Raw genomic sequence first — 25,218 nt, forward strand, 5'->3', positions numbered from 1 at the left:
TGTTTTTCCTTTTTGGACATCTTGAACCCTCTGAAAAAAAAAAGGTCTTTGTTTTGGGCAAACAGATCTGTTTTGCAAGCAGACTGGCTCCCGTACATTATCGATACTGTTTGTGGGGCAGAAACCAGCCTGCCCAGCGAGAATGGAATTATTGTCTGGCAGCCAGTTATTTGAAATTTGTAAAGTAATAATTCAATAAATAGACACAGGCCGATTTTGTTGGTCGTTGTCTCATTTAAACAACTTTTGTATTGGCAAAAAAAAAAACAATTTTAGGGATGAACTTTGAAAAAAACACAAGGAACAAAACTGTAATTGAGTTTACTTTTATAATCATGCTTGACAGGTATCATACAGATTCAGCATTTTGGCTTGGTATGGTAAACATTTCAATGTATATATTATAATGTACATAGCAGTGTAGGATTGTGACTCACTAAAATTTAGAGCATATCAGTTTAACCCTGCATAAATATTTTTGGTTTGGTTAAAATAGGTGCTTTTTTAATACCAAAGCACGAACAGACGTTTGTGAGGAATGATGTGAAAGAAATGAGCAACATTATATTTATGGTATTCTTCCCTCCACTTAAAAGTTTCCATTGTAACATCTTTTAATATTTCCATCTTGTGGTTAAAAACTCTAACTTTCCTCAATTCTCCAAAGTCCTCCATGGCAATTTTGGAGGATTGTGGATTGAGGCTGAATGCATTTTGAGAGGCAGGGCTGGTGGAGGATTTTTAAGGATTGGGGCAGTGGGTATCCTTCATTTGAACACAAGTGCAAAATTGTGGAGGAATGAGGATGGTTCCTAGCCAAATCGGCCGGGGGGGGGGGGGGGGGGGGTTAACAGTCATTAACTATAATCTAGTAACCTTCCCTTGGAATAGTGATCCACTACAGCAAGTACCATCTGTAGGACACTCGATGACAGATGACAATACCTACTGCCCTTGCTGGCACAGGTTTCACCATACAGTGTATGTAGTTTTAGGATTATGCTGGATTTGAGCCAAGTGCTTGTTCACAAGAGTTGATGTGGTTATTAATAATAATAGCGGGTATTTATAAAGCACACGTATCCACCAGGACTGGTGCTCAAGGCGCTTCATTATTATTACCCCTGCTCAATGGGCCCATGAAACATTCCTAATACCATTCGCTCTTTTCACACTTCCGCCATGGGCATGCACAGCCTCGATCTGGCAACTTTACACAATAGATATAGCCGGTTCAGTGATTCCCGTGTCGGGGTTCAGATCACTGAACTGGCTATTTTTATTGTGTAAAGTTGCCAGATCGAGGCTCTGCATGCCCAATGGCGGAGCGTGAAAAGAGCAAATCTCAGCTCCCTGGGGAGTATACAGCTCGATGCTGCCTGTTAGGCGTAAGGAAGCTAATTCAATCACAATAACCATCTCTGCCCTCACAGGTACCTATTTACTCCTGGGTGGAGAGAAGCCATGAGTGACAAAGTGCCTTGCCCAAAGGCACACGCACCATGACCCCAGGCTGGACTCGAACCCACAACCTGCAGCTTTACCCGAAGACCACGAAATGGAAATGTGGTCCAATGGCTTTTTCTATTTGTGTACAATTTGGTTGACAAGGTTTTTTTGTGTTAAATTATGCCAGAAGACTAGGAGGAGGTACATAATTGTATTATTTTCAACATTTCTGGTACATTGTAGTTCAATTAAAAAGTAAATTTCCTTTAAAATTTCAAACATTGCCTGAGGATTGTTATTGTTTTATTAATTCCTGAAATACGTCTGGGTTTATTTGAAAGCGCAGAAATACACAGACAAAAATATACTGTTAAAGTAAGCACAGGACTTTTAATTCAGAAAAAAACAAATAATAGGCAATTTTTCTGAAATAAATCTTACTTTATTTACAGCAATGGACGGATAAGTTATGAAAGCTTCACTAAAAATCAAATTTACATTTTATCAGCAAAATACCAGAAAACATTATGTGGTATTTCCTCAGGATGCAATAAAATTCTAGAAGGCAAAGAATGATTTTCTGGAGGAGAAATATGCAGGGGGCTACATTTGAACATTCTGTAGATGTTCGGAAGCCAATCCTGTAAGAAACGAGGCATCAAATGATATAAAATCACAAATATTTGCATTTATCAAAAATAAGCACATGCCTTCCCAAAGTAATGCATAAATATATCAAACAGAATGTAAAATAAACCCCTTTCCTTGATGATCATATAGGACCATACCATCCTAAGTCGTGAGCAGATACTTCTATTTACAATTTTACATACATTAAGACTAACCATAGTTTTTACATACATGTATTGGTACACATGCATTTAGTACAAAGTCCCAGACAATTGTTAGCAAGCTAAACCGAACAGGCCAAAAATATACAGTACTGTGAATGAATTTTTGGCAGTAAATCAAATCCAAGTTTTGAGTTTAAAAATGACAGTATGAGAAGAAACAAGAAAACCATATTCTGATATTAGAATGACGAAACATGAAATAATCCTTCGTTGCCAGATGAAAACCCAGTAGTCCAAGTATATGTTCATTCCAATGTCATTACAAGTTTATCTGTTGGTAAAAGTTTGGATGCTCTCTTAGAACCAGTTAAGTCAATATACATTGATATGCTTAGGACCAATGCATCTAGAAAAAAAAAACCTCATTGACAGTGCCCTCTTTGAGTTCCGTTTTAAAAGTAAAAACTGCAGGAAACGTAACATTGAAGATCTCTTTTGTACAGGCTTCAATCTAACAGATCTACTTGGACAAAATGACCGGACGGCAAATTTGCTCGATTTAGCAGAGAACGAAGCAATCAAAGACTTTTTCTGATTAATGTACACAAGTGCTATCCAGTGCAATGGTATTTCCCCCAGGTAGCATTCCCACAGTTGCAATTCTCAAGTTTTAATTGCAAGAATCAACTTCTGCCCGAGCGAGCCTCCTCTATCTTCCGTCGTACCCCTGAGCAGTTCAGCGTCAGCTCGGCGTGTTGTCGCTTCAGCCGCTCCAGCTTGGCACGTAGCTGGTCCCCTTCGTCCTTCCGATCTTCGAAGTCCCTCAGCAGTGGGGTGTTGCCCAGCATGCCCGATTTCTGACGCAGCTTCTGGTTGTCGATGCGCAGGCTGTCGCGCGCCTTCTTGGTCCTGGAAAGGATGTCACGTTTCTGTCCGGAGGGAACAAGCATTCGGATGGAAACAGATTGAGCATTTGGGCATGACCTTGCAACACATCGAAGACCATAATACAGATTTATACTTCATGTGTATGCGAAGTGAACTTGACGTCACAAAACCCATGTTGAAATGTTGCCCTGTGTTTTTGCAACATTTCAACAGTGCAACATTTGCAGTGCAAAATCATTACAATTTTGTACTGTAGTATGAACTGGCACACAGAATGAAGACTCTTATCTAGAACAAGGGCAGTAGCATCCAATACAATTAAAGGTATACATGTAGTCCATCATTTGTAATTTGTGCATTTTGTTCGTTTGAAGCAACAATAGTGCTCAAATTCTAAAGAAGGGTGCTTAACAGCTAACCTGATGAAGTTTCAGCTCAGCTTCAGCTGTATATTTCGAGAAAAACAACATTCTAGGATCTTGATTTCAAATCAAAAGTTGCTGAATTATGTTTTGAGTTTGGCCTGATTCAGCGCCCGAGACACGTTCTCACTGAGCTGACTGCAGCTACGCGATGTCACACACCGATCCGACAAATTATAGCAGCCCCGCACGCGTGTGCGTCGTGCCAACGCTTGCGCACTTCGCCTATTGAAAAAAAAACGAACTACTAACGGAAATTTCCAACAGTGCTCCTTAAGACACACCGTTGGAAAGGCCTTCTTTCGTTGATTTCTTCAAAATGACAGCTTGCCAGAAAGGATAATTTCACAGGGAGTTTAGTCCCCTTACTATTTTTCAACCAAGTATGTTTTTCAACAATAAATACGCCAGTTATTTTTTGGATAGCTGCAAATGATGGACTCTGGTTTTAATAAAACCAAAAAAAAATATTGGGTTTTGCCCTTCACTATGTTCACTGATGAAATGTTATACGCACTGTTTACTCGGGATTTCCAAAAGCTTTTTGAGAAACACCCTCAAAAGCTCACTTAGTGGGGACTTGAACTTACTATTAAAAAGTGTCTAACTCAACCACCAAGCCGGCTGGGGTGAGCTGACTTGTACGAATCCAATATTTTAGCATACGTGCACAAAACTCGTGCATACAGTGTGGCATTGGAGAGGAGCACGTGTTAATTGCCCACGTTGGCAGTGGGCGGGGCCTGATGGATCGGTCTTCGGAATTCAAGCTCAATCCAAAATTGCCCCATTGTCCACCCCTATCTCAACCCACCTGAGCAACCAGCGACTCCACCTCCTTCAGTTTGCCCTTCTGCACTTGATTCTCTGCTTGAACAAACTGCAGTTTCTCTTTGACGTGGGTCAGTTCTTGCACCGTGCTGGTGATCTTCTTCCGCAGCTTCAACAGCTCCTGTTGATTGGAGAAACAAAACAAGTTATGGAGGTATCAAATCAAGCAGTCCACTTTGAAGCAACAAAAGTGGTCAAAATCTTAAGAAGGGTGCTTAACCCCTTAAGCACGGGTTATAATGGGGACATTCCTCCACACATAGAGCAAGTGGCCCGCATGACTGCACAGCCTTTGTGTGGTAGCGGGACTGCACAAAAGCAGCAGCTGTGGAACTACCCACTAGCCGTGTGCCACGGCATACCACAGCTGGCAACTGCATTCCAATGAGGATTAGCGGCCGCGGCCATGACCGCTTCCAGAGCGCATGGGTTAACAACTAATTTTATGAATTTTGAGATCTGTGACTGCTGAATATTCCGAGGAAATATTCAAGGATCTTGATTTTAATTCAAAAGTTGCTGAGTCATATTTTGAATTGCGTCCGAACTTAGCATCTGGCTCATTCAGCTGACGAATAATAGCAACGGCACGCACATGTGTGTCATGTCCACGCTTGTGCACATCCATTCATGGATTCGCCCAATTACAAACCAACTACTAAGAGAAATTTCCAAAAAAGTGTCACTTGACACGTCTTTGGAAATGACCGTTTCTTTGTTTTCTTCAGCATGCCAGAAGGAATAATTTCACAGGGAGTCCAGTATGATTAGTATCTTTAAGCCGAGTAAGATTTTTTACAGTATTTTGGTCGGTCACTTTTTGGATAGCTAATAATGGTTTACTCTACCCTTAAAGGGGTCCATTTTTATTTGTGGTCGGTTGGAATCATTTTAAATGTACATTAGTGGTAAAGCTGTGTTGAGTGTGTCAAGCTACTTTTTGAGCTTTGCAGCTTGCTGAAAATTCTGTTGAAGGGAATATACAACATTTGCAAACATCGAAAAATAAAACTACCAAGTTTTTACGAAATACCTTACTAGGATGTTGGTTAATGACAGTCTCAAGCATCTTGTAACATTATGGCACCTGGTGTGAAGTCATTTTCAAGAAAATGGTATTTTTGTATACATTTCCAACGGTGGTCGGCCGACCAGCGTTGGAAAAACCTAACTATTTTTCAATTACTGCTCCAAATTGACCATTTTTTCAGTCCAAATTTTGTTTGCTATTGGTTACATGTTCATGAACGGGTGCAGGCCAGCTAGACTGGTTCCATTGCCTTACAATTTTCCATCATCTATAAATTGATCCATTTTATCTTTTGTGGAGTCAGGGAACCAGATTACTTGAACATTTTTGTTTTTCTTGGTTTTTCCAACCTTTTCGAACACAAAACTTCAAAAATGTCAGTGTAACAATATTTGATCTATTATACTAACCCCTCAAATAGTTCATTTCTGAACTATTTGAGGTTCATTACAGCAAAAGCCAATGATGTACATTCCCTTTAAGTCAAATGGTGCTCTTGACATTTGACAGGCATCCACACAGTACAATCTGATAGTAGTTGAAACCTTTGCTAATGTTCAGCTATTGATAGGCACGAGAACAAAGTCAAACTGTGCTCTGATAGTGCGGAAGACAAAACAAAAATAGCGAGTGTCTTCAACACTTTGAGAACGGTAAATTACAGGGTTTATCTTCCCCCCAATAAGGTCACTATAATCTATCCTCTAAATTTAACAAAAAGGTCAAACTGATATCAGACCACTTTGTTCTGTTTCTCGAAAGTCTGAAATAACATGAATCCACGGCAGAAATTATGACTGTGCCGAGAGTGGCATGAAATTTAGGAATAAAAACAAAAGAAAGAGAAAGAAGAGGTTTAGGACTCGCCTCGTTCCTCTCTTCAATCTTCTCATTGTAAGTCTGGTTCTCGATCTTCAACTGCTCAAAGTCAATGAGATGCAGGCCCTCAGCCAGTTCCTCCTTGGCTTTCAGCTGCTGCTCTCTCTTACGCAGTCGATTCCTCAGCTTGATGTTCTCCAGGCGGACTTGCTTGACTTCTTCCTCTTTCTTGGCCTCGTTCAGGAGGTAGGCCTCGATGTCCTAGGGAAAGATATTAGCACAGAGAGCATAATAAACTTCGGTTCTGCTTAATGTTAAGGTGATATACAACATTTTCAAATACAATGTATAAATAAACGAAACTACCGAATTATCTTACTTGACTAAAGTGAATAACAGTCTCAAGCATCCCGTGAAATTATGGCACCCAGTGTGCTGTCATTTTCCAGAAAAGTGGAATTTACAAAATTTACAAAATTTAGTTTTGTCTGCATTGTGTCTGCAATCATTTAAATATCCGTGAACGGATACAAGCCAGCTAGTCTGGTTCCCTGACCTTACAATTCCCAGAGGACCATGAAGACCATAAGCAGTACAAGCACAGCAAAAAGCACGCTTACCTCAGAGAAAAAATTTGCTTGACGTAACAATGGAAATCTCCATGCGTGCGCAACCCTTAGCACATCCACGCTGTGAAACAGTGCTTAAAGTTAGCACAATTTTCTGCTATAGTAAGCACAACTTTTCTGCTAACTGCTAACTCGACTCTAACCAACTGGACCATTTACCAACTCGACTGCTGTACCAACTCGACCATTGAACCAATACGTGCGTTGACCAACCTAACTTCACTTTCGAGTCAACTGGACCATATGCCAACTGGACCGTTTGCCAACTGGACCACTCTTGTCAACTCGTTTAACCATGAAATTGGGCCCAGAACTCTAGCAGTATTTCTTTTATGGGGGGAGCTGTGCATGATCACAGGGTTTTAATGTTGACTAACCTTTGGTGTGATGGATTTACCGGTGCGGCTATTGATGGCGTTCTCAGCCGACTGTCGCTTGAGCTGGCTGAATTGGTCAGACTCCTCCTCAACAGCATCTAGCCTCTCCTGTCTGCGTTCCTTCAGTTCCTCCAGCTGCTCGCTGAGATTTTCACGCTCTTCCTCCTCTTGCTTCCTCAGCTCCTCCAGATTTGCTGCCGGATACAAGACAAGCTTTTAATGTATTGCAACAGAACACCAACTACAATTTTCATACTGAATCTTCAACTGTATGTTGTACCACTACAGAGCTTTTTTAGTCACTGATGCTTTGCATATTGGAGGTTCTTGATTTCTGTTTGGTCCACTGACTGAATGCACTTTGCGGTAAAGAAAAGTTGTAGTTGGTCTATGGATTCTCATTGGGAATAATAAAAGTGTCTGCATGGCAAGGATTTGGGCAGATGAGTGATAACTGGATGATTGGGACAAGTCATTGTCCCAATGACAAGTAATTTCCGGCCCATTGCACATGAGGAAATTGAGATTTTATTTTAACTTGCAGTGCAATAAACTCTTGATCTGTTGATGGGTTTTGAAGTTGATTAGACTAGCCCAACCATTGTCGACTATGTGTGTTTGACTGCAGTTATCAGAAATCTTGTTTGCAAGAAACTTTCCTGAATCTTCCAAAATTAACTACTGTGGAAGAACTAAATGACTTATTCTTTGTATTTTAAGTTTCAAGGCAGGGAGAAATCCAGCTTTGGCTCAAGAGGGGCTTAAGTAGCTGTCAATGGGGCAGGGGGTTAGCAGATATGTGCTACTATCTCCTCATGATTTTCCTGTTTTTGCAGGAAGGGGGGGGGGGAGGGTTGGACCCCCTAAACCAACCCCCTCCCATAGATCAGCCACTGCAAGAGGCACTATCAACTATGTGAGATAGCAGTGAGCTCACCCCAGTCAGGCATGCAACTGGGAATTTTGAAAAAAAAACGAGGAAATTCCAAAACACACAAGACTTTGTACAGTGTTTTTCAATTTGTAATGGCATTCATGAGAAGTAAAAACCGAGGAAAATCAGCGGATCCGAGGAAAAGTTGCATCCCTGCCCAGTCTTGCAGTCAAGTCCATCACCAGTCATCACAAGTCCTTCATATATAAGTCAATCACAAGTCTTCAAGTCCAAAGTCAAGTTGCATGATATTAAGAAAATGAACTGTGATAACATTCCTGTGTTTATTGTTCATCTCCTGTTTCCTGTGAATGTACTTGTAATTCACTTGTGAATGGACTTGTGATGGACTTGTGATGGACGCTTGTTCAACTTAAACTATAAATCCTTTGAAATCCTTCCAGACCTCATAGTAGAATTTCGAAGGACAACCTATACCACTGTGATCAGCTACTCACACATGTATTTGAGGTAGCGCTGTTCCTGATCAGTCACGTTCTTGTCCATCTCCTGCCGTTGGTCGTCTGTCTTCTTCTTCCTGAAGTACTCGGCCAGTTTGTGCTGTAGCTGGATGTTCTGGTTGTGCAGCTGCTCGCGTTCGGCCTGGGCCGCCTGGGAAAAGGGAGAACAAAACCAATGTCCAAATGATTCAAATGTGTACTTTTCTTGCAGAAGATTTGAAGTATAGTCACGAGAAGCGGCACTTGAAATTTTTGGTGGGAGAGCCAAATGAAAGAGCAAGCAATCCGGTATATGCCAGAATTCCCATCCCTGGTAATTCTACAACTGAAACATGTGAGGACTTAAATTTGAAACCTTTGAGACTATTGAGAAGTACAAAGAATAAGTTTGCTGTTAAAGCTATAGTCCATCATTTGTAATTTGTGCATTTTGTTCGTTTGAAGCAACAAAAGAGTTCAAAATCTATTAAAGGATACTAAGCAACTAACCTGATAAAGTTTCAGCTAAGCCTCAGCTGTACATTCCGAGAAAAACCAGCATTCTAAGATCTCAATTTCAAATCAAAAGTTACTGAATCATGTTTTGAATTGCAGCTATACGCGACGTCGCGCACTGATCCGACGAATTATAACAACCGCGCGCGCGTGTGCGTCGTTCCAATACTTGTGCGCGCTGCGCTGAATAACAAAACGAACTACTAATTTAAATTTTCCTACGGTGCTTCTTAAGAATCACCGTTGGAAATGCCTTCTTTCGTTGATTACTTCAAAATGACAGCTTCCCAGAAAGAATAATTTCACAGGGAGTTTAGTTCCCTTACTATCTTTCAACTAAGTATGTTTTTCAACAATAATTACGCCAGTTACTTTTCGGATGGCTGCAAATGATGGACTATAGCTTTAACAAAACAGGTGTGCCAAGAAAGCTCTCGCAATTATGAATATTGGATCTAAAAGAGTTGAACTATTTTATGTTGAGGAAAAAAATATCTGGGAGGCAAAATAAATGGACGTCAAGAATTAGGGCTGTCCAGAATATACCGAATACATGTATACTGAATATTCAAATTAATTTATTTGAATATTCGAATATTAGATCATCAACCGAATATTCGAATAGCTTTGTGTGGTTCGTTGTCCTATTCCTGTTAGCAGGTTAAAACCCAATTATAAAATGCCTACTGTAAAAACACTCCAGCCGTCGCTAATATTGACCGCCGCGCACAAATTTAACCGGCGCGCTTTGCGTGCAATATTTGACCGGCATGGCACGCAGTTGCAGATGGCACGTGTAAAACTTCATCAGAGAGTTTTGAATAATTGAATATTCAGTGAAACGCAGTTCCAAATAATCGAATACTAAAGTATTCGAAAATGGGCAGCCCTAGCAAGAATTTGGACATGGACACACCTCCCTACATTCCAAATGGTATGTGCCAGACAATCACTAAAACATGTAGGGTAAAGGTGCTTTACTTGAGTTGGGGGGGGGGATTTACCTGATAAGCCTCAACTAACTCCTCTCTTGTTATCCAGGGTTCATCATCTTCGTCAAATTCTTCCTCTTCTTGGGGAGACTCTAAAAGAGAAATTCAAAATAGGTAATACCACAGACAGTTCTAGAGCAACATATTGTTTGATAACCATACGTGGAATGTAAGAAATGTTTATTTCTGTCAATGTTTTTGGAATGTTTGTTATTTTTGCCTTTCAATTGAATCTATTTGATAAAGTGCACCTTTGTTTCAAGCAGTAACTAATAGTTCCTGAAACAGTAAAATGCTTCTTAATTGCCAAACGAAAAGTTTTTGTGTATTGATCATTATGAAACGTTTTTGTGTTGTAAAACAAATCGGAAGCAAAAGTGAATGTTAATCATAACCTTCTGTCACACTAATTTTCAGTATAACAGGATTACCTGCGGTGTCTGCAGTGCTGTTGAAAATGTTCAGGCAAAAAGGTATCAGCCTTGGAGGGGGCATGTTAACTGTTTGCGTACAGTGAGCTGATACATGTATAGCCAGAAGTGGCACCGCTGGAGATCGTTAGATTGATATATTGCCTAGACATTAATTGTGCATTGTTCTAATTTCAAATTTTAAGACTTGAGAAGCTGATGTCTAGGCAATATATCAATCTATCTTTGTTGTATATTTTCTTATCTAATCCTCACCTAGCCTTTCGGGTGTGCCCGCCTCCAGCTGATCCGGCTCCAGCTGGGGACTCCCCTCCCTGGACAATGGTTCGATCACAGCCACCACAGGAGTCTCAGGCCTCTCCCCCTCTGCGAACGTATCACTCTGCGGGAGAGGGGAGGCCGGTTTGTCCTCTTGCTCCTCTTCGCCTGGAGGGGCTGGGGCCTCGCCTGTCTCCTCTGCTCCTTCTTCTTTCTGCTCTGCTGCCTCGTCAGTGACAGCTGCTTCCCCCTCATCTTCCCCTTCTGGTTTCTCCTGGTCTTCTTCTCCTTCTGCTGCAGTTGTCTCCCCTGAACATAACAGTCAACTCTACAATTTATTGTTCTATAACTAACAACTAAAAATGTCCATTGAAAGTAAAATAAAAGCAAAGTTCAGTGCTATTCCTGGGTGGAGAAGGAATTTGTGATGTGTCTCGCTCAAGGCAACAAACACTGCACTCCCGCAAGAGGCTCCCCTCAAAACCCATAATCTACAGAATACCCACAGATACTGAAGTCTTCGCTTGAGACCACATCAAGGCCAAGTCACTCCACTATAAGCATACTAAACATGTTTTCCCCCCATTCATTGATGTATCTTTGACAAATCAGCTATACTGGTTTTCTGCAACACTTAGGAGGTAATTTTCAAATGCTGGCTTGTCTCTGGCTTTGATTTCATCTCTGATATCAGAATCATTGAGAAGCCTTTACTGATCCAACCACCTGGAAAACTGAGGATAAACCTTATGGGCTCCGTGCACAAGTACATGTGCCCCCTCATCGGTAAGAAAGGGAGAGTTGGGGGAGACCACTTTGAGAGACATTCGAACGCATTGCCGACACTGCCCGATACTCACGTGAAGACGCCATGGCTTTGTGAGCATTCTGAATAAATGATTAGTCGTACGTACTTCGTGCTACACGCGAGCGAACCAGTGTCCCGTCCATGGGGCTCTCGAATGTTAATAAGCGCCCTCTCTTGTTCGCGCACGGAGCCCATAGGAAGAACCTCATATAGGATTTGATGATCTTGAAGCCGAGGACATTTCCACATTGAGCCGGAATCCCCCAGGTCAGGGGCATAAATTCTCCTAAACCCAAAGCCAGAGATAAAGCCACTTTCAAATCCTCTCTTACCCTCAGTTGCTTCACCAGCATCCCCTGCATCTTCGCCAGCCTCTCCTTCCCCTTCGCCTTCCTTCTCGGCATCGTCGCCTCCTTCTCCTTCCTCCTGTCCCTCTGCTGCCTCTCCCCCCTCTGTCACCTCTCCTTCCCCCTCGGGCTTCTCAGCTTCAGAGTCGGGTGCTGCTTCGCCCCCCTCTGTGGGGGCACTTGGCTCCTCCCCCTCCTCTGGTGGAGCTGCAGCCTCCTCCTCTGGGGCTGCTGCTGTGTCTTGGCTTTCAGGAGGGGCTTCTATCGGAGCTGCATCTTCAGCTGCAGGCGCTACAGCTTCTGAAATGGTAAAGAAGATTGTGCAAAAAAGCTGAGAAATCACCAAAAGAGTAAGGTATGAAAATCCAAGACAGTTGATAATTGACCCTGGCATTTTGTGCAGGTGAGATGTAAATACAAATACTTTATTTCCAAAACGCGACATATATCCATTTGTAAAAGGTGAACACTTTGCACGGTTATGAAACTTTAAAGAATAAAAACAGTGTACCAGCTGTTTCCAAACTTCATTTTTCGTAATATAAGTTGTGTTTAAGAAAATAACAGCCGTCGAAATTGCCTTTGGGCAGCTAGAAGAAGCAGAATTCTATCTTGCGTTTTGGAAATAAACTCTTCATATGAAAATACTCTGCTTGGCCTGATGCGATGCATGTTGCAAGCTCAGCAAACTCAACATGCGTGTCATAATGTCTAGATGTTCTTTTAATGAGGAAGATATATAGACAAACAGAAGAACATCGTAGGATTAGAGTGAGTTAAGTTCTAGGAAAAATTATGTTACAATACATATTATCCAAAAATTATTGTTATGATTTGGTTAGAAGATGCAAAAACCCTCTATAGAATGAAAAAGTCAAGAAATAGGAATTGGAATGTACTTTTCTTTGACATACCTGTAGCCTCCTCACCAGCTGCTTGCTCCTCTTCTGTCTTGCCATCTGCTTCAGTAACGCCCTCCTCACCAGCGGGTGGAGCAGTCTCTGTCTCTTGAACTTCTGGTGCTGGAGTCTATTTGAATAAAAACAAAAGTAATGCAATTATTGTTGCAATTCAGTCGAAACATCAACATCCAATTATTATTAAAAAAAGGTTGAGTTCAACTAATGAGACATTCTCCCACCACTGTGTCCATTTTCATCATGACAATACTGCTTTAATAGTTCACTGCTTTTAGGGGGGGGGGGCATCATTTTCATTGATGATAGAACTTAAATAGTGCTCCTTCCGTGTTTAGATTTATACTTTTATTAATTTCTATTAAAACATATGCAGTGGCTACAGTTACAGCAGTCATAATGCATTTTTCAAATGCTATTGTTAACCCTCTGGTTCCCTGACCTAATAATAGTATGGCTGTTGGAACCAGACTATCACTCAACCGAATGGTTCTCAGACTTCATTTCCCTTTTCAAAAAAGATTTTCCAAAGCCAAGGATTATGAAGTAGAAAATGAAATCTACTTAAATAAAAGAAACAATTGATTAAAAACCATTAACCAAATATTCATAAATACCTCAGACAGTTTAGCTATTCCTATTGGTCGAGAGCCCGTCACGTGGCCGGTCTTAAATGGATGATAAAGACATGGCTAGCTGGTCTTAAACACTTTTCCAGTGTCACAATAAAATGTGGACTCCTAAAAATCCAGTGCCTCTTACCGTTTCATTGGTTGAACGTTCACAATCCTCACGTAGGCATGCGCAACACTACAAGCGAGTCAGAATTTTATAGTTCTAAATTCAAAACGCAACGCCCCAGGTGCGTTCTGCGTGACATCGCGCAGAACATGTTACGCGCGCGTCAATCTCCATAAAAGGGTTGTTTACATCTTACTCGCCAGCTGAACACTCCATTATTTTGCTAGAGGGATGTTTCAAAAAGCATGAAGTGAACTTGTTGAACAAAATCGGGATTTTTTGAACGAATTATTTGATATTTTTTTACGGATAAGTTATTTATGAATGGGAATAAATATGTGCTCCGCCGGTATTTATCACTCTGTTTAATACCGCTTAGAGTCTGGGTGCTGATAATTACCCTCGCCTCCGGCTCGGGTAATTATCAGCACCCAGACTCTGAGCGGTATTAAACGAGTGATAAAAACCTCCGGAGCACACATTTATTCCCTTAATAAAGTGCGCAGCGTGGCTTTCGATTCCAGAACCTTCGGCATAAGTAGGCTAGTACTGTAGTGTAGGCCTAGTTGAACGTTATATCCAATTGAGCTACCGAAGCACTCAGGTTGGATGGGCAGTATTAAATGTGATATATTCGCACTGGTGATTTTGCAATACCGCAACGATAGCAATTGAAAATCGCGTTACGGCTGCCGTAACAATAACCACTACGTAAAACATATTTTCCACGATTGTATGGAAAGAAAGGGGGAAGAGTCAAGCTAGACTTTTATTGTATTAAAAATGAAAATGCCCCTACATTATGTCTACGGTCCGCTTTTTGGGCGAAACTATTATGCGCCTATCAATTGTTTTAAAAAATAAAACGGCACACCGTGTAAAGTGAATGGCGCCCCAATGCACCAATCAGTAGACTTGACTCAGTGATTTTTGTTCTCCTTTCTGGGGATGGGGGGGGGGGGGGGACATTGGATTACAGTCAACTTGACTCAAACCAACTCGACCATCGTACCAACTCAACCGTTGAACCAACTCGTCCGTTGACCAACTCGACTTCACTTTCGAGTCAACTTGACCATTTGCCAACTGGACCGTTTGCCAACTGGACCGTTTGCCAACTGGACCGTTTGTCAACTCGTGTAAATAAAACAAATCTTGAAACGCGGTGTCGTATAATTACTTAAATTCGCGCTTGAAGTTGTGGTTTGCTATGAAAGTTAGCTGTTCTGCGATATGCCGAACATCTTCGTAAGGAACAGATGTTCTAATTAACCCAGGGCTTCAAAACGTTTGGTGACTTTTGTGAATTGCTTGTTCCCCAACTTTCATCGACCCACAAACTTTACGTTGATGTCCATACCTTTGTGGAACCGAGACATGTAATATTTGAGATGAATGTCCCTTACACCAATGATGCAATTAATTAATTTGTAGCCAATCAGGTCTGTTTGAAAACCAGCGCTTCAATCCAAGAAATGAAGGGAATGAAACGAGGAGGAAAGGGCATTTTCGATATGCCCATGGAGGTTGCGAGGGTTGCTTCCCCCCACCCCCCGGATAACCAAACAAAGAAAAAGGAGAAAAAAACAAAAGGAATTTGGACAACAGTCGAGTTGACTTTTCCAGTTGAACGCACAACGGTCGAGTTTGACAATGGACGAGTTGGTAAATCAAATGGTCGAGTTGACTTGTACAGTTGATGGCACAACTGTCGAGTTGGTTCAACGGTCACCACGGTCGAGTTGGTAAATGGTCGAGTTGGTCCGAGTTGAGTAGGCAAATGGTGGAGTTGACCTGACAGTGACACATTTGGACATTTGACAGGCGCATTAATAGGCCTAACATGAATTTAAAATTAAAGGCAACAAACATTGACAAACACTACTCCTAGAACTATGAGGCTCCGCGTGAGCGGAGCCTCATAGATCAAGAATCCAAAAATTGCCTGCAGCACAAAACACTAATAAAGTACAAAAACGTCCATCAAAATGCAGCCACTTCACACAGAACCGCTGCACAGTTTGCCCCTATACTCCGTACTTTATCTCTTGACATACTCACGTATCTTGTGCGGAACTAACATGGATGGATTCTGTCGGTTTTTAGGCCAAAATGATGAAAAATATGCCCTTTCCGCACTGAGCCAACCTGACACTTGAAACGTGCACGCATATGATCGAGCGATGATTTTCGGTTCGCTCGGATCGCGCCGCGGGGGGTACGGTACATGCACTTGTACGCACGCATGCACATACTATCATTTCGCTTGTACCGTACCCCCCGCGGCGCGCTCCGAGCGAACCGAAAATCATCGCTCGATCATATGCGTGCACGTTTCAAGTGTCAGGTTGGCTCAGTGCGGAAAGGGCATATTTTTCATCATTTTGGCCTAAAAACCGACAGAATCCACCCATGTTAGTTCCGCACAAGATACGTGAGTATGTCAAGAGATAAAGTACGGAGTATAGGGGCAAACTGTGCAGCGGTTCTGTGTGAAATGGCTGCATTTTGATGGACGTTTTTGTACTTTATTAGTGTTTTGTGCTGCAGGCAATTTTGCGGGCTTCTTGATCTATGAGGCTCCGCTCACGCGGAGCCTCATAGTTCTAGGAGTAGACAAACACGACAAACAAACATCACAATTACTAATACTAGGTCTACAAAACAAAATCATTTGAAATAGCTAAAATAAAATGTGCATTTAAAAATAAATCATTGTAAATTGTACCTATGTAAAAATGTTTGTTTTTCTCGGGGGGGGGGGGGAGGTTTGGCCCCTGTCTCCCCCGCCAAACCCTGCCCCTCCCCGACATGATTTTGCCGCTGCCGCGCCGCACGCTTGTCGTGCTTGCAAGTTGCATAGCTTTTCGCACATGTCGCACGCGTCACCCGCCCGGCCCGCGTTGATTGAATTTCAGTATGAAAATTGATGCAGCAAAGACAACCTAGTGCTCCAAAATGGTGGATTAAACTCTTATAAATGTGTGTCTTTTCTGGAATAAGATAGTTACATGAGTTGAAATGATCCATGGTCAAGCAACAACTAACGTAACGTTTAAACCTCAAATTTATTTACCTCTTCGTCCGCCATGTTGTAAATAGCTTTTTCGTCTCCTGGGTGTTGTGCAGTCTGGTGTCCAGTCTTCGCCTCCTGGTTTCTCTAAACATGTAGATTATGATCAAGGTACCTATCTTTTTTAACCTCGTGAAGAAGGTTATGCGCAAACGCACGTGCATATCAATACGAGCTCCTGGGAAAGAGGTCAAACCCGCGAAAATTTGAGCGCAAAATTGACAGGATTGTTTGTGACTTAAGCTGTGTGTGCCGGCAAAAGTTAAAATTTTTCCCCCAAGAAAACAGCTGAATCGATTTAATTTTTGACACGATGATGGCAAGGATGAACTCAGTTGATAACTCTTCATTGGCAAAACCGGGCCAGATTCAGGTGAGTTTTTTTCTTTGGTATTGGTAATCGAGCGGCGCGGGCAACACTAACCAGCATGACCAGGTCGCTGCCTGGCGCGGGCAAATCATGCGGGTTTCACCGGCCGAGTTGAGCACTGCGGTGCCCTCCGTAGTACCGCAGTCTGAGTGGACTAAAGTTAGGTAATACAATTAACGTTAAATTAAGAGACAATCGTGAAAAGTGTGAGGACAACTTATCTCTACAGTTTTATTTTATCCAATAAAAATAGTTATGCTATCCAATTAGTTTGGAGAGCCCCTCGACAGAAACTTGTTTCTTTTGCAGTTTTGGGTAATCCTGCGGGAGCTTTTTGGGTGTTGTTTTCTAATTATGTTTTCTGTTATGTTTACTATACTCAGTGTTATTTGTACATATAATTGTTTTGTCTGTAGTTCACTGTTTGTAATATCCCGGAAAATGAAATAAATAAATAAATAAATTTAATTTCATTTTCAGGTTATCTTTGGTCCGATGTTCTCAGGAAAAACGTGAGTAAACATTTGTTGTGACTTGTTCAACAACCAGGACAACAATAACATGTTTAAAACAACAATACCTGCTGGAGGAGAAGTACATGTATATTGCACATTTTGTAATAGCAGCTGTTGGAATAAAATATAATCATTCACATGCGAAGTTAATTTAAGCTATCCCACATGATCATGATGATTAACTTTCAATATTTCATCAAAATTTTCAAATTGTTTGTTATAACCTTAGAGGAATAGCTTATATTACTTCATGTACTTAGGCCTATACCAGTTGACCATTTTGACTTGTCTTGGCTAAACAAAAAATAGTATTGTTACGGCCTGACAGAAGTTGACGTCTGGTTCCCTGAACCAAAAGAATTCAACGTCAGGATCTTTGGCTCACCAGACCAGCAACCCTTTAAAAAAATCCTCCAAGGCAAAATAAAAAAACAAACATGTTTAGCGTCCTGCCTTTTTAAAAAAAACTAAGGGGAGGGCCTTAAAAAAAAATTAATTTACTGGACCGGAACACATTTAACAAGACCAATGCAATAACAGACACAGAAAAGAGATATTTGTTTGGCATTTTCATGTCTACGCACACAACAACCTGGTATCCACCATAATACGTACAATGAAGAATTATGTGTATCAGCGATCAGCTTGCATTACAATCATTCAACAAATTGTACAAGTTGTACAATTGTACAAATACTTTGTAAAAAGATGTAAATAAATTTCGAGTAAGTTCAGGAAAAAAGCACTAGACTGCCAGGCTAGTAGTAGTACTGTTTCAGTGCTGCAAGACCGGCACCGAATTCACTGGCCTCGGTCCACCTGTCCAGTGGGAATTTCAAACCCTGACAAAATATGTCCCTAATAAGATAAAAAAAAACATTTCCTGAACCCTTTAATTTATTTCACCTGATGATGAATTGTGATACTATTCATTTTCATCTCACAGGACTGAACTACTACGTCGCATCAAACGTTTTGAAATTGCCAACTATTCCTGTCTAGTCATCAAATATGCAAAAGACGACCGATATGACAAGGAGGGCGTGGCCACACATGACAGGTAAAAATAGCTTTTGCTACAAGTTTACAAATAATTGAACCCCCCCCCCCAAACAAAATAAAGCTCTTCTTTCATTTTGTTGTACCCCGCAAAATAAAAAATTACTGTTAGTTGGATTGTCCAACTTTTCCTTTTCCTTTACTCAATAAAATTTTTTGAATTTCCGAAAAACCCATTGTGCACGGAGTGTTCTCATTTTGGACATCCTTTTTTTTCTGGAGTGTGGGGCCCATCTACTTATCAAAACTGTTTTCTGTTTCATTTTCGATTTCAATTACAGACAAGTGACCAAAGCAGTATCGACAGAGAGACTGTATGATCTGATTGACAGGACAGAAGACCAGGATGTCATTGGCATTGATGAGGGACAATTTGTAAGCAACTTGTTAAATATGATTTTCAAATCAACTTGTTTTACTTCTTTTCGGGTTGAGGGTTTGAATTAAATTAAACTAATTTAATTTTTAAAAAGGCAGTCTACATGACTTGCGCATGTAAAACATTTCCAAAACTGAAATTAAAAGATTAAAAACATTCCTTCTTAGAAAAAAATAATGAACAGCTGTTAAAGTGGTTGAAAGTATTTCAACACTGTATCTTGGAAATGGCAGTTTGGTTTCTCAGGACTGGGCCCTCGGCCTTGCTGATCTTTTGAGAACTAGCAGGAGACTTTGAAGGATGTTACAGGGATTTGGAGGGTAAAACCGAGCCACTGTACCCTGTGCCAATGTGCTTCACTCTAGTTTTTGACTCATGATCGCACTGTTGTGCTCTAAACTTCAGTACAGGTTCAAATTGGGCACAAGTAAAATGTAATAATTTTCTGGGTATCAAAATAAGGTTCTATAGACGTCAGACGACAGCTGTAACTTGATTGAGCTTGTTGACTAGTCTTGTTGACATGATGATCGATTATCCATGCTCTGTGGAGAGGCCAGCTAGACTCACACTAATGACTTTATCACAAAACGTGGTTCTTGTCTGAGGGGCTGGTGTTTGGCTAGGATTTTTCAGGGTCAAGGGTCAATAGTTCAAGCTACTCAATGTGTTATTTGGCTATATTTGAATGAGGAACTTGTGGAATATGAAATTGTTTGACACAAAATTTTTGGAGTAATTAACAAATTAAGAAAAGTGGACTAACTTCGAGCACGATCTCACAGCGGAGTTAAAGGGAAAATACAACATTTGCAAACATCAAAAAATAAAACTACCAAATCATTCTGAAATACCTTGCTGGACTGTTAGTGAATGACAGTGTAAAGCATCCTGTAAAATCATGGCACCTGGTATACTGTCATTTTCAAGAAAAGTGGTATACATTGTATTTGTATCAATTTCCAACGCTGGTCGGCCGGCCAGCGTTGGAAAAAAACTGGCTTTTTTTCAAATACTGGCCCCAATTGACCATCGCACTTGTTTGCTATCGATTACACACCTATGAACGGGTACAAGCCAGCTAGACTGGTTCCCTGACCTTACAATTCCCCAATGTATGTAAACTGCTCTGTTTCTTCTTATATGGAGTCGGGGAACCAGACTACAGGAAAATGATTGTTTTTCTTGGTTTATATAGCATTTTCGAACCCAAAACCTCAAAAAAGTCAGTGTAACTATATTTGCTATACATTTCCAACCCCCCAATTCCATCCATTTCTGAAAATTACAGCAAAAGCAAATGATGTATATTCCCTTTAAAGAACAAAACTGTGCCCACATTGAAATTACTGGGCTCGCACAGAGTCCAGTGGATATTTTATGATTCTAGTGGAGTGGTGACACCATTTGCACCGCTTTTCTTTTTCCCCAGTTCCCCGACTGCGTACAGTTTGCCGAGGAAATGGCCAACCAAGGCAAGATAGTGGTTGTGGCTGCATTAGATGGGACATTCCAGAGGAAGGTGGGCTCACTTCACTTGCTCAATTATTGTACAAGCGTCATATTTTATCATTTCTTGACAGCCCTGAAAAGATATAAATTCTGAAAAACTGACAATTTGTCGCAGTTGATGGAAAGTTTGTTTGTTAGCAGGTTGTCTTTCTAAATCATTATTATTTGGTTTCTAGTAAAGAAACCAAGGATTCCTTAAAAGTGCCCAAGGCACTGTAGCTCGAAAGCCTGAAGAAACCTGTAGAGAGGAGACGATGAGAAGAAATTGCAGTTTTAAAGGTGGGAGGAAAATCCCAGAAGAATGTTCTGGGGAAACCCACGGAATCAGGCAGGGACTGACATCTCAGTCCGTGTGTTGGCCCGGGCGGGATTCGAACCCGGGTCACACAAGGAAAGTACCGCTACGCCAACTATTTTTATATGAACTGAAGACTTGAAAGTTAAAGTTGTGAAATTTGTACAACACGGGACAAAAATGGGAACTGTAAATGATGACCAATCTTTTTTCTTCCAGGGTTTTGGTGACATTTTAAACCTGGTCCCGATAGCGGAAAACGTGATCAAGTTGAATGCAGTCTGCATGGTGTGTTATCAGGAAGCATCTTACACTAAACGGATGGGTGCCGAAACACAGGTCAGTGTCTCATGTCATGATGTGGTTGGTCTCTCCTAGTGAAAAGGGCACTGTTTTGAAATCTTCAAGAGAAAACGAATCGATAGCAGAAATCACAACCGTTACAAGTTGCACCCCCTCAACAATTTGTAGGAATGGAAAACAAAATAGGCCAAACTTTTTCCAGAAAACTCACCCATTTGCACCCTCCCCTGACCCAGTATCTTGAGATGCTGCTAGTTCACACACTGACACAAACTGTGTAAGAGATGAATCTCGGCAAGTGGTCACTGTACACTTACGTGGCCCCCTTCAATGGAGAAACCATTGTGCAGGCTGTTGTGCAAAGTAACTGTGCTGTGCCTGATTATCTTAACAATAGCTAGCACAATGCTTGCGCCATTGAAGGGGGCCTTCGTGGTAGAATTTTAACAGGGGTGTGAAATTTCAGCTTTAAAGCTGATTTCGCTGTGTACAAAAGTACAGGAGATTTCCAAAGTTCAGCTTTTTTACACTTTTTTTCCCAGCTGTTTTCAGCTATTTTTATCAGTGGGGTATATGATAAATACAGACCCCTTCAAAGTGTCCATGGCGCCAGAGTTTTAATAAGTCAGTCACAAGTCAAATCACAAGTCAGATCACGCAAGTCAAGTCACAAGGAACAGGAGATGAACAATGACAAAGGGATTCCTTTGTCACTCTTCATCTGAATCAACAGCGACAACTTGGGATTATTTGTGAAAAGTTGTGATAGCTTTATAACAACTCTCCATAGCACTACTGTAGCGTGTAGCTTGAAGAAAACTGACGAGAGACAATAAGCTTTATTCACGAGTCGGCAATATTAAATTGAAAGCGAGGTAAATTATTCAATTTTGGAATTGCGAATAGAAATGAAAGCAATGACAGAAAGTTAATTTCAAATTAATACCAGTCTGCTCCGATGAAGAATTTATAATTTGTGATGAAACATACCATTATGTTTTAAGCCATATTTAAAAACAAAAATTTGAAGCGAGGCTTGGAACCCATAAATAGTCTGGCACCATCCCATTCAGCAGTTTACAATTTATAAAATACATACAAAGAACATGATCAAAATGGCTACCTCATGAATATGGTCTACAGTGAGTAAGTTTGTAGCCCAACAGTATCAGGTAGGGATCGGCGTCGGCAAAATGAAAAAAAAAAATTTCAATAAAAGATGTCTCAAAACTGCCAACCTCACTGGTTTGACTGGAATCCTGCTGCTGCACAATTTTAACGCGTTTTTAGATGGTGTTATGATCGAGAAAAAGCTTTATGTGGCCTCTCTGGACTCCAATATATTTGCACTAAGTTTAGTCAGGCACCATTTGCAGTCATCAGCCGACATTTGAAGCAAAAAAAAAGGTAAAAAAAAAAAGCAGCATCGCCGCACCACTTTTTAGGCAAGCTCCATACCAGAAACCGGAGATTTTTTTTTTGGCCTAAAATGCCTGTAAAATTTCCGATTTACATGTATATGGTTTGTGCAATGGCCCTACAGGTCGAAGTCATCGGGGGAGCAGACAAATACATGGCTGTGTGCCGTGAGTGCTTCAACAAACCAGCACACTCGTCCCTGCTTCCAGAAGAGAACGGCAACTCTATCCAGACCCCGACCTGTGAGGGCGCTGTCTCCACCTCCAAAGCCCACGGGCGAAAACTGTTTCAAAGTCCGAAAAAAATTGCTGTCGCTCAGCAAAGCTAACTTATATTTTTTTTCTAAAATAGAGAATAATATGTACTTATTACTGAATTTTAATTGAATTGAAGGCTGCATGGAAGCATTGAGGACAAACTGGTGCTAGGCACTAGATTTTATAATCCTTTAAAAAAAAAAAATTCTAAACATTTCTTCAGGTTGGTGAAAATATTTGTAAACCTTTCCGAGCAATGTTCAATACTGTCAAGTAAATGCCAAGAAAAAAAAACACCTCTACTTTTGAGATTTGTATGTAATTGGCGGTTAACAAATTTCAATGCATTTTTAACAGATCAGTAAAAGATCCAAATGAAGATTTATAACTGTAATATCAAAATACCTTTTTTTTTAATTATGCAATGCCTTTTTGTGGTTTTTTTTTTTTTATAATCAATGTCTACCTCTGGCAGTCCTGTGCAGGGTGTTTACATGAATGTTCCATTTTCTGCTGCTAAATGTACTTCGTAAAGGCATGGGGACTATCATAACTAGGGCAGAATTACCGTTTGGCATATTCTCAGGGTTAATTGCATGCGTGCATTTGTAATATTCGTGTCCAGGCTCATTCAAACTTGTACGAAGTAAACATGAATTTCTGACGTTACGTAACATCGCACTGTGAAATTGCTAAAGTTCAACACGTTTGAACTCGTGGCAAATTAGGTGATGAATGTTTACGATGTCAAATTCACTTTGCATTTGCGTGAAGTATGAAGCGGCCTTAACAGTTCACTCCTGCTTAAGCACGGACAATATTAGCTTAGTAAAATGGCTAACTGCCAAAAACGTCAAGTGATGTATATTATTGCTCTAAGCTTTTTTTTTTTTTTTTTGGTTTGGTTTTATTTACATACATCTCGTGACCTGATGGCCAAATTACATGTATGCTACAAAGCTGATTACTCTTAGCCAATAATGTTACTAAGCAGTCTCTAATTGGAGCTTAGCCTAACCGTGAAATTAGGCCCAATTGTCATATGAATGTGTGGGACTCTATGGCCTATCAATGCCGGAAAAGATGCATGCTGTGTTGAATGGATCACGTTTGTATGAAGTATGAAATGCCTTCATCTATTAACTAAGATCTTCACATCCCATTACATGTAACTCAATCTCAGTGATTCAAATCTTATTCATCAAATGATCTGATGTTTTTTTCAAATTCAGAAGTCAATGTTGAATTTTTTTCGACACCTGAACAGATTTCCTCAGGACAGGCTGTTCTCTTTCAAATTCACCTACTTTTGAAAATTTTTAAGTTTGACTGCGAATAAATTTTTATGTATTTTTAAGAAAATTTTTAAGTTTGACTCCGAATGAATTTTTATGTAATTTTTTTTTTCAAATCCTTTCTTTTCCTCATTTTGAATTTTAATGTGTTTTGTTGCTGTAGTTATCTGTTGTAAGTTCAAGTTGTACATACGCATAGTTTGGGTAGATCTCGATATTATACATGTATTGTGATAAGTTTTTACTATATTAGTTTTGGTGTACAAAAACAAATAAAGTAATTGTAATCTTTGATAACTTGGCACTACCCAGAGTGATTTTTTTCCCCATCCAACACTTTTCTTTCGGTCCACTCTTTCAGCATATTGTGTCATGGGTAAATCAACAATACAGTCGAGTCTCGTTATAATACAAACTCGTTCCGACCCAGCCAAATTGTTTGTTATATCAGAATTTTGTATTAGGAACATCAGTCCCATTCATTGTGCACATAAATGCACAGTCAGGACTAAGGCCAAAAAAAAAGTCTCCGGTTTCTGGTATGGAGCTTGCCCCAAAAGTGGTGCGGCGACGCGGCTGTTTTTTTTTTTTTTTTTGGCTTCAAATGTCGGCTGATGACTGCAAATGGTGCCCGACTAAACTTAGTGCAAATATATGGGAGTCCAGAGAGGCCACATAAATCTTATTCTCGATCATAACCCCTTCTAAAAACACGTTAAAATTGTGCAGCAGCAGAATTCCAGTCAAACCAGTGAGTTTGGCGGTTTTGAAACATCATCTTGTATTGAAAAAAAAACTTTTTCATTTTGCCGACGCGCATGGCTACGGCGACGCGCGCGCATACCAGAAACCGGAGACTTTTTTTTTTTGGCCTAAGGCTTTATGTTTGTTATAACCAGAATTTTGTATTAACAGAGTTTGTACTACATGTGTAATGAGATTCGACTGTACATGTACCTGTACACAATGTACATGTAGTTCAGTTAACAGTTCTCTGAGATTTAGATGGAAAACAAAAGCTATTAGGAAATTTAAAGAATTCTGAGACTGGTGTATTTATTTATACACTTGAGCAAGCCAATATACACGTATACTGAAAAACTATTCGCATTAATAAG

The 25,218-nt window shown here is 40.5% G+C and overlaps 2 protein-coding genes across 2 annotated transcripts; one reads left to right on the forward strand and one right to left on the reverse strand.

Moving 5' to 3' along the window:
• Positions 1-1,814: 1,814 nt before the first annotated feature.
• On the reverse strand, positions 1,815-16,849 carry LOC119737113 (coiled-coil domain-containing protein 96-like). Its single transcript, XM_038211212.1, has 10 exons — positions 16,700-16,849; positions 12,880-12,994; positions 11,951-12,265; positions 10,808-11,119; positions 10,134-10,213; positions 8,632-8,785; positions 7,240-7,433; positions 6,282-6,494; positions 4,368-4,505; positions 1,815-3,172 (listed from the first exon to the last, which is right to left on the reverse strand). The coding sequence occupies exons 1-10, from the start codon at positions 16,712-16,714 to the stop codon at positions 2,927-2,929; spliced, it is 1,782 nt and encodes a 593-aa protein (XP_038067140.1). The 5' UTR covers positions 16,715-16,849; the 3' UTR covers positions 1,815-2,926.
• A 24-nt stretch (positions 16,850-16,873) lies between these two features.
• LOC119737114 (thymidine kinase, cytosolic-like) lies at positions 16,874-24,397 on the forward strand. Its single transcript, XM_038211213.1, has 7 exons — positions 16,874-17,069; positions 17,547-17,578; positions 18,528-18,641; positions 18,922-19,015; positions 20,452-20,541; positions 21,046-21,165; positions 22,673-24,397. The coding sequence occupies exons 1-7, from the start codon at positions 17,010-17,012 to the stop codon at positions 22,874-22,876; spliced, it is 714 nt and encodes a 237-aa protein (XP_038067141.1). The 5' UTR covers positions 16,874-17,009; the 3' UTR covers positions 22,877-24,397.
• The last annotated feature ends 821 nt before the right edge of the window (positions 24,398-25,218 follow it).

Source organism: Patiria miniata, unplaced genomic scaffold (genome assembly GCF_015706575.1).
Source record: "Patiria miniata isolate m_02_andy unplaced genomic scaffold, ASM1570657v1 HiC_scaffold_3, whole genome shotgun sequence".
NCBI lineage: Eukaryota > Metazoa > Echinodermata > Asteroidea > Valvatida > Asterinidae > Patiria > Patiria miniata.

Coding starts and splice junctions, on each gene's coding strand:
- LOC119737113 (XM_038211212.1), bottom strand. Junction 7,434..8,631: donor GCGCTACCTCAAATACATGT/GTGAGTAGCTGA, acceptor TGTATCCGGCAG/CAAATCTGGAGGAGCTGAGG. Junction 6,495..7,239: donor GTAAATCCATCACACCAAAG/GTTAGTCAACAT, acceptor ATCTTTCCCTAG/GACATCGAGGCCTACCTCCT.
- LOC119737114 (XM_038211213.1), top strand. CDS start 17,010: ATGATGGCAAGGATGAACTCAGTTGATAACTCTTCATTGGCAAAACCG. Junction 18,642..18,921: donor GGCGTGGCCACACATGACAG/GTAAAAATAGCT, acceptor TTTCAATTACAG/ACAAGTGACCAAAGCAGTAT. Junction 19,016..20,451: donor GCATTGATGAGGGACAATTT/GTAAGCAACTTG, acceptor CTTTTTCCCCAG/TTCCCCGACTGCGTACAGTT.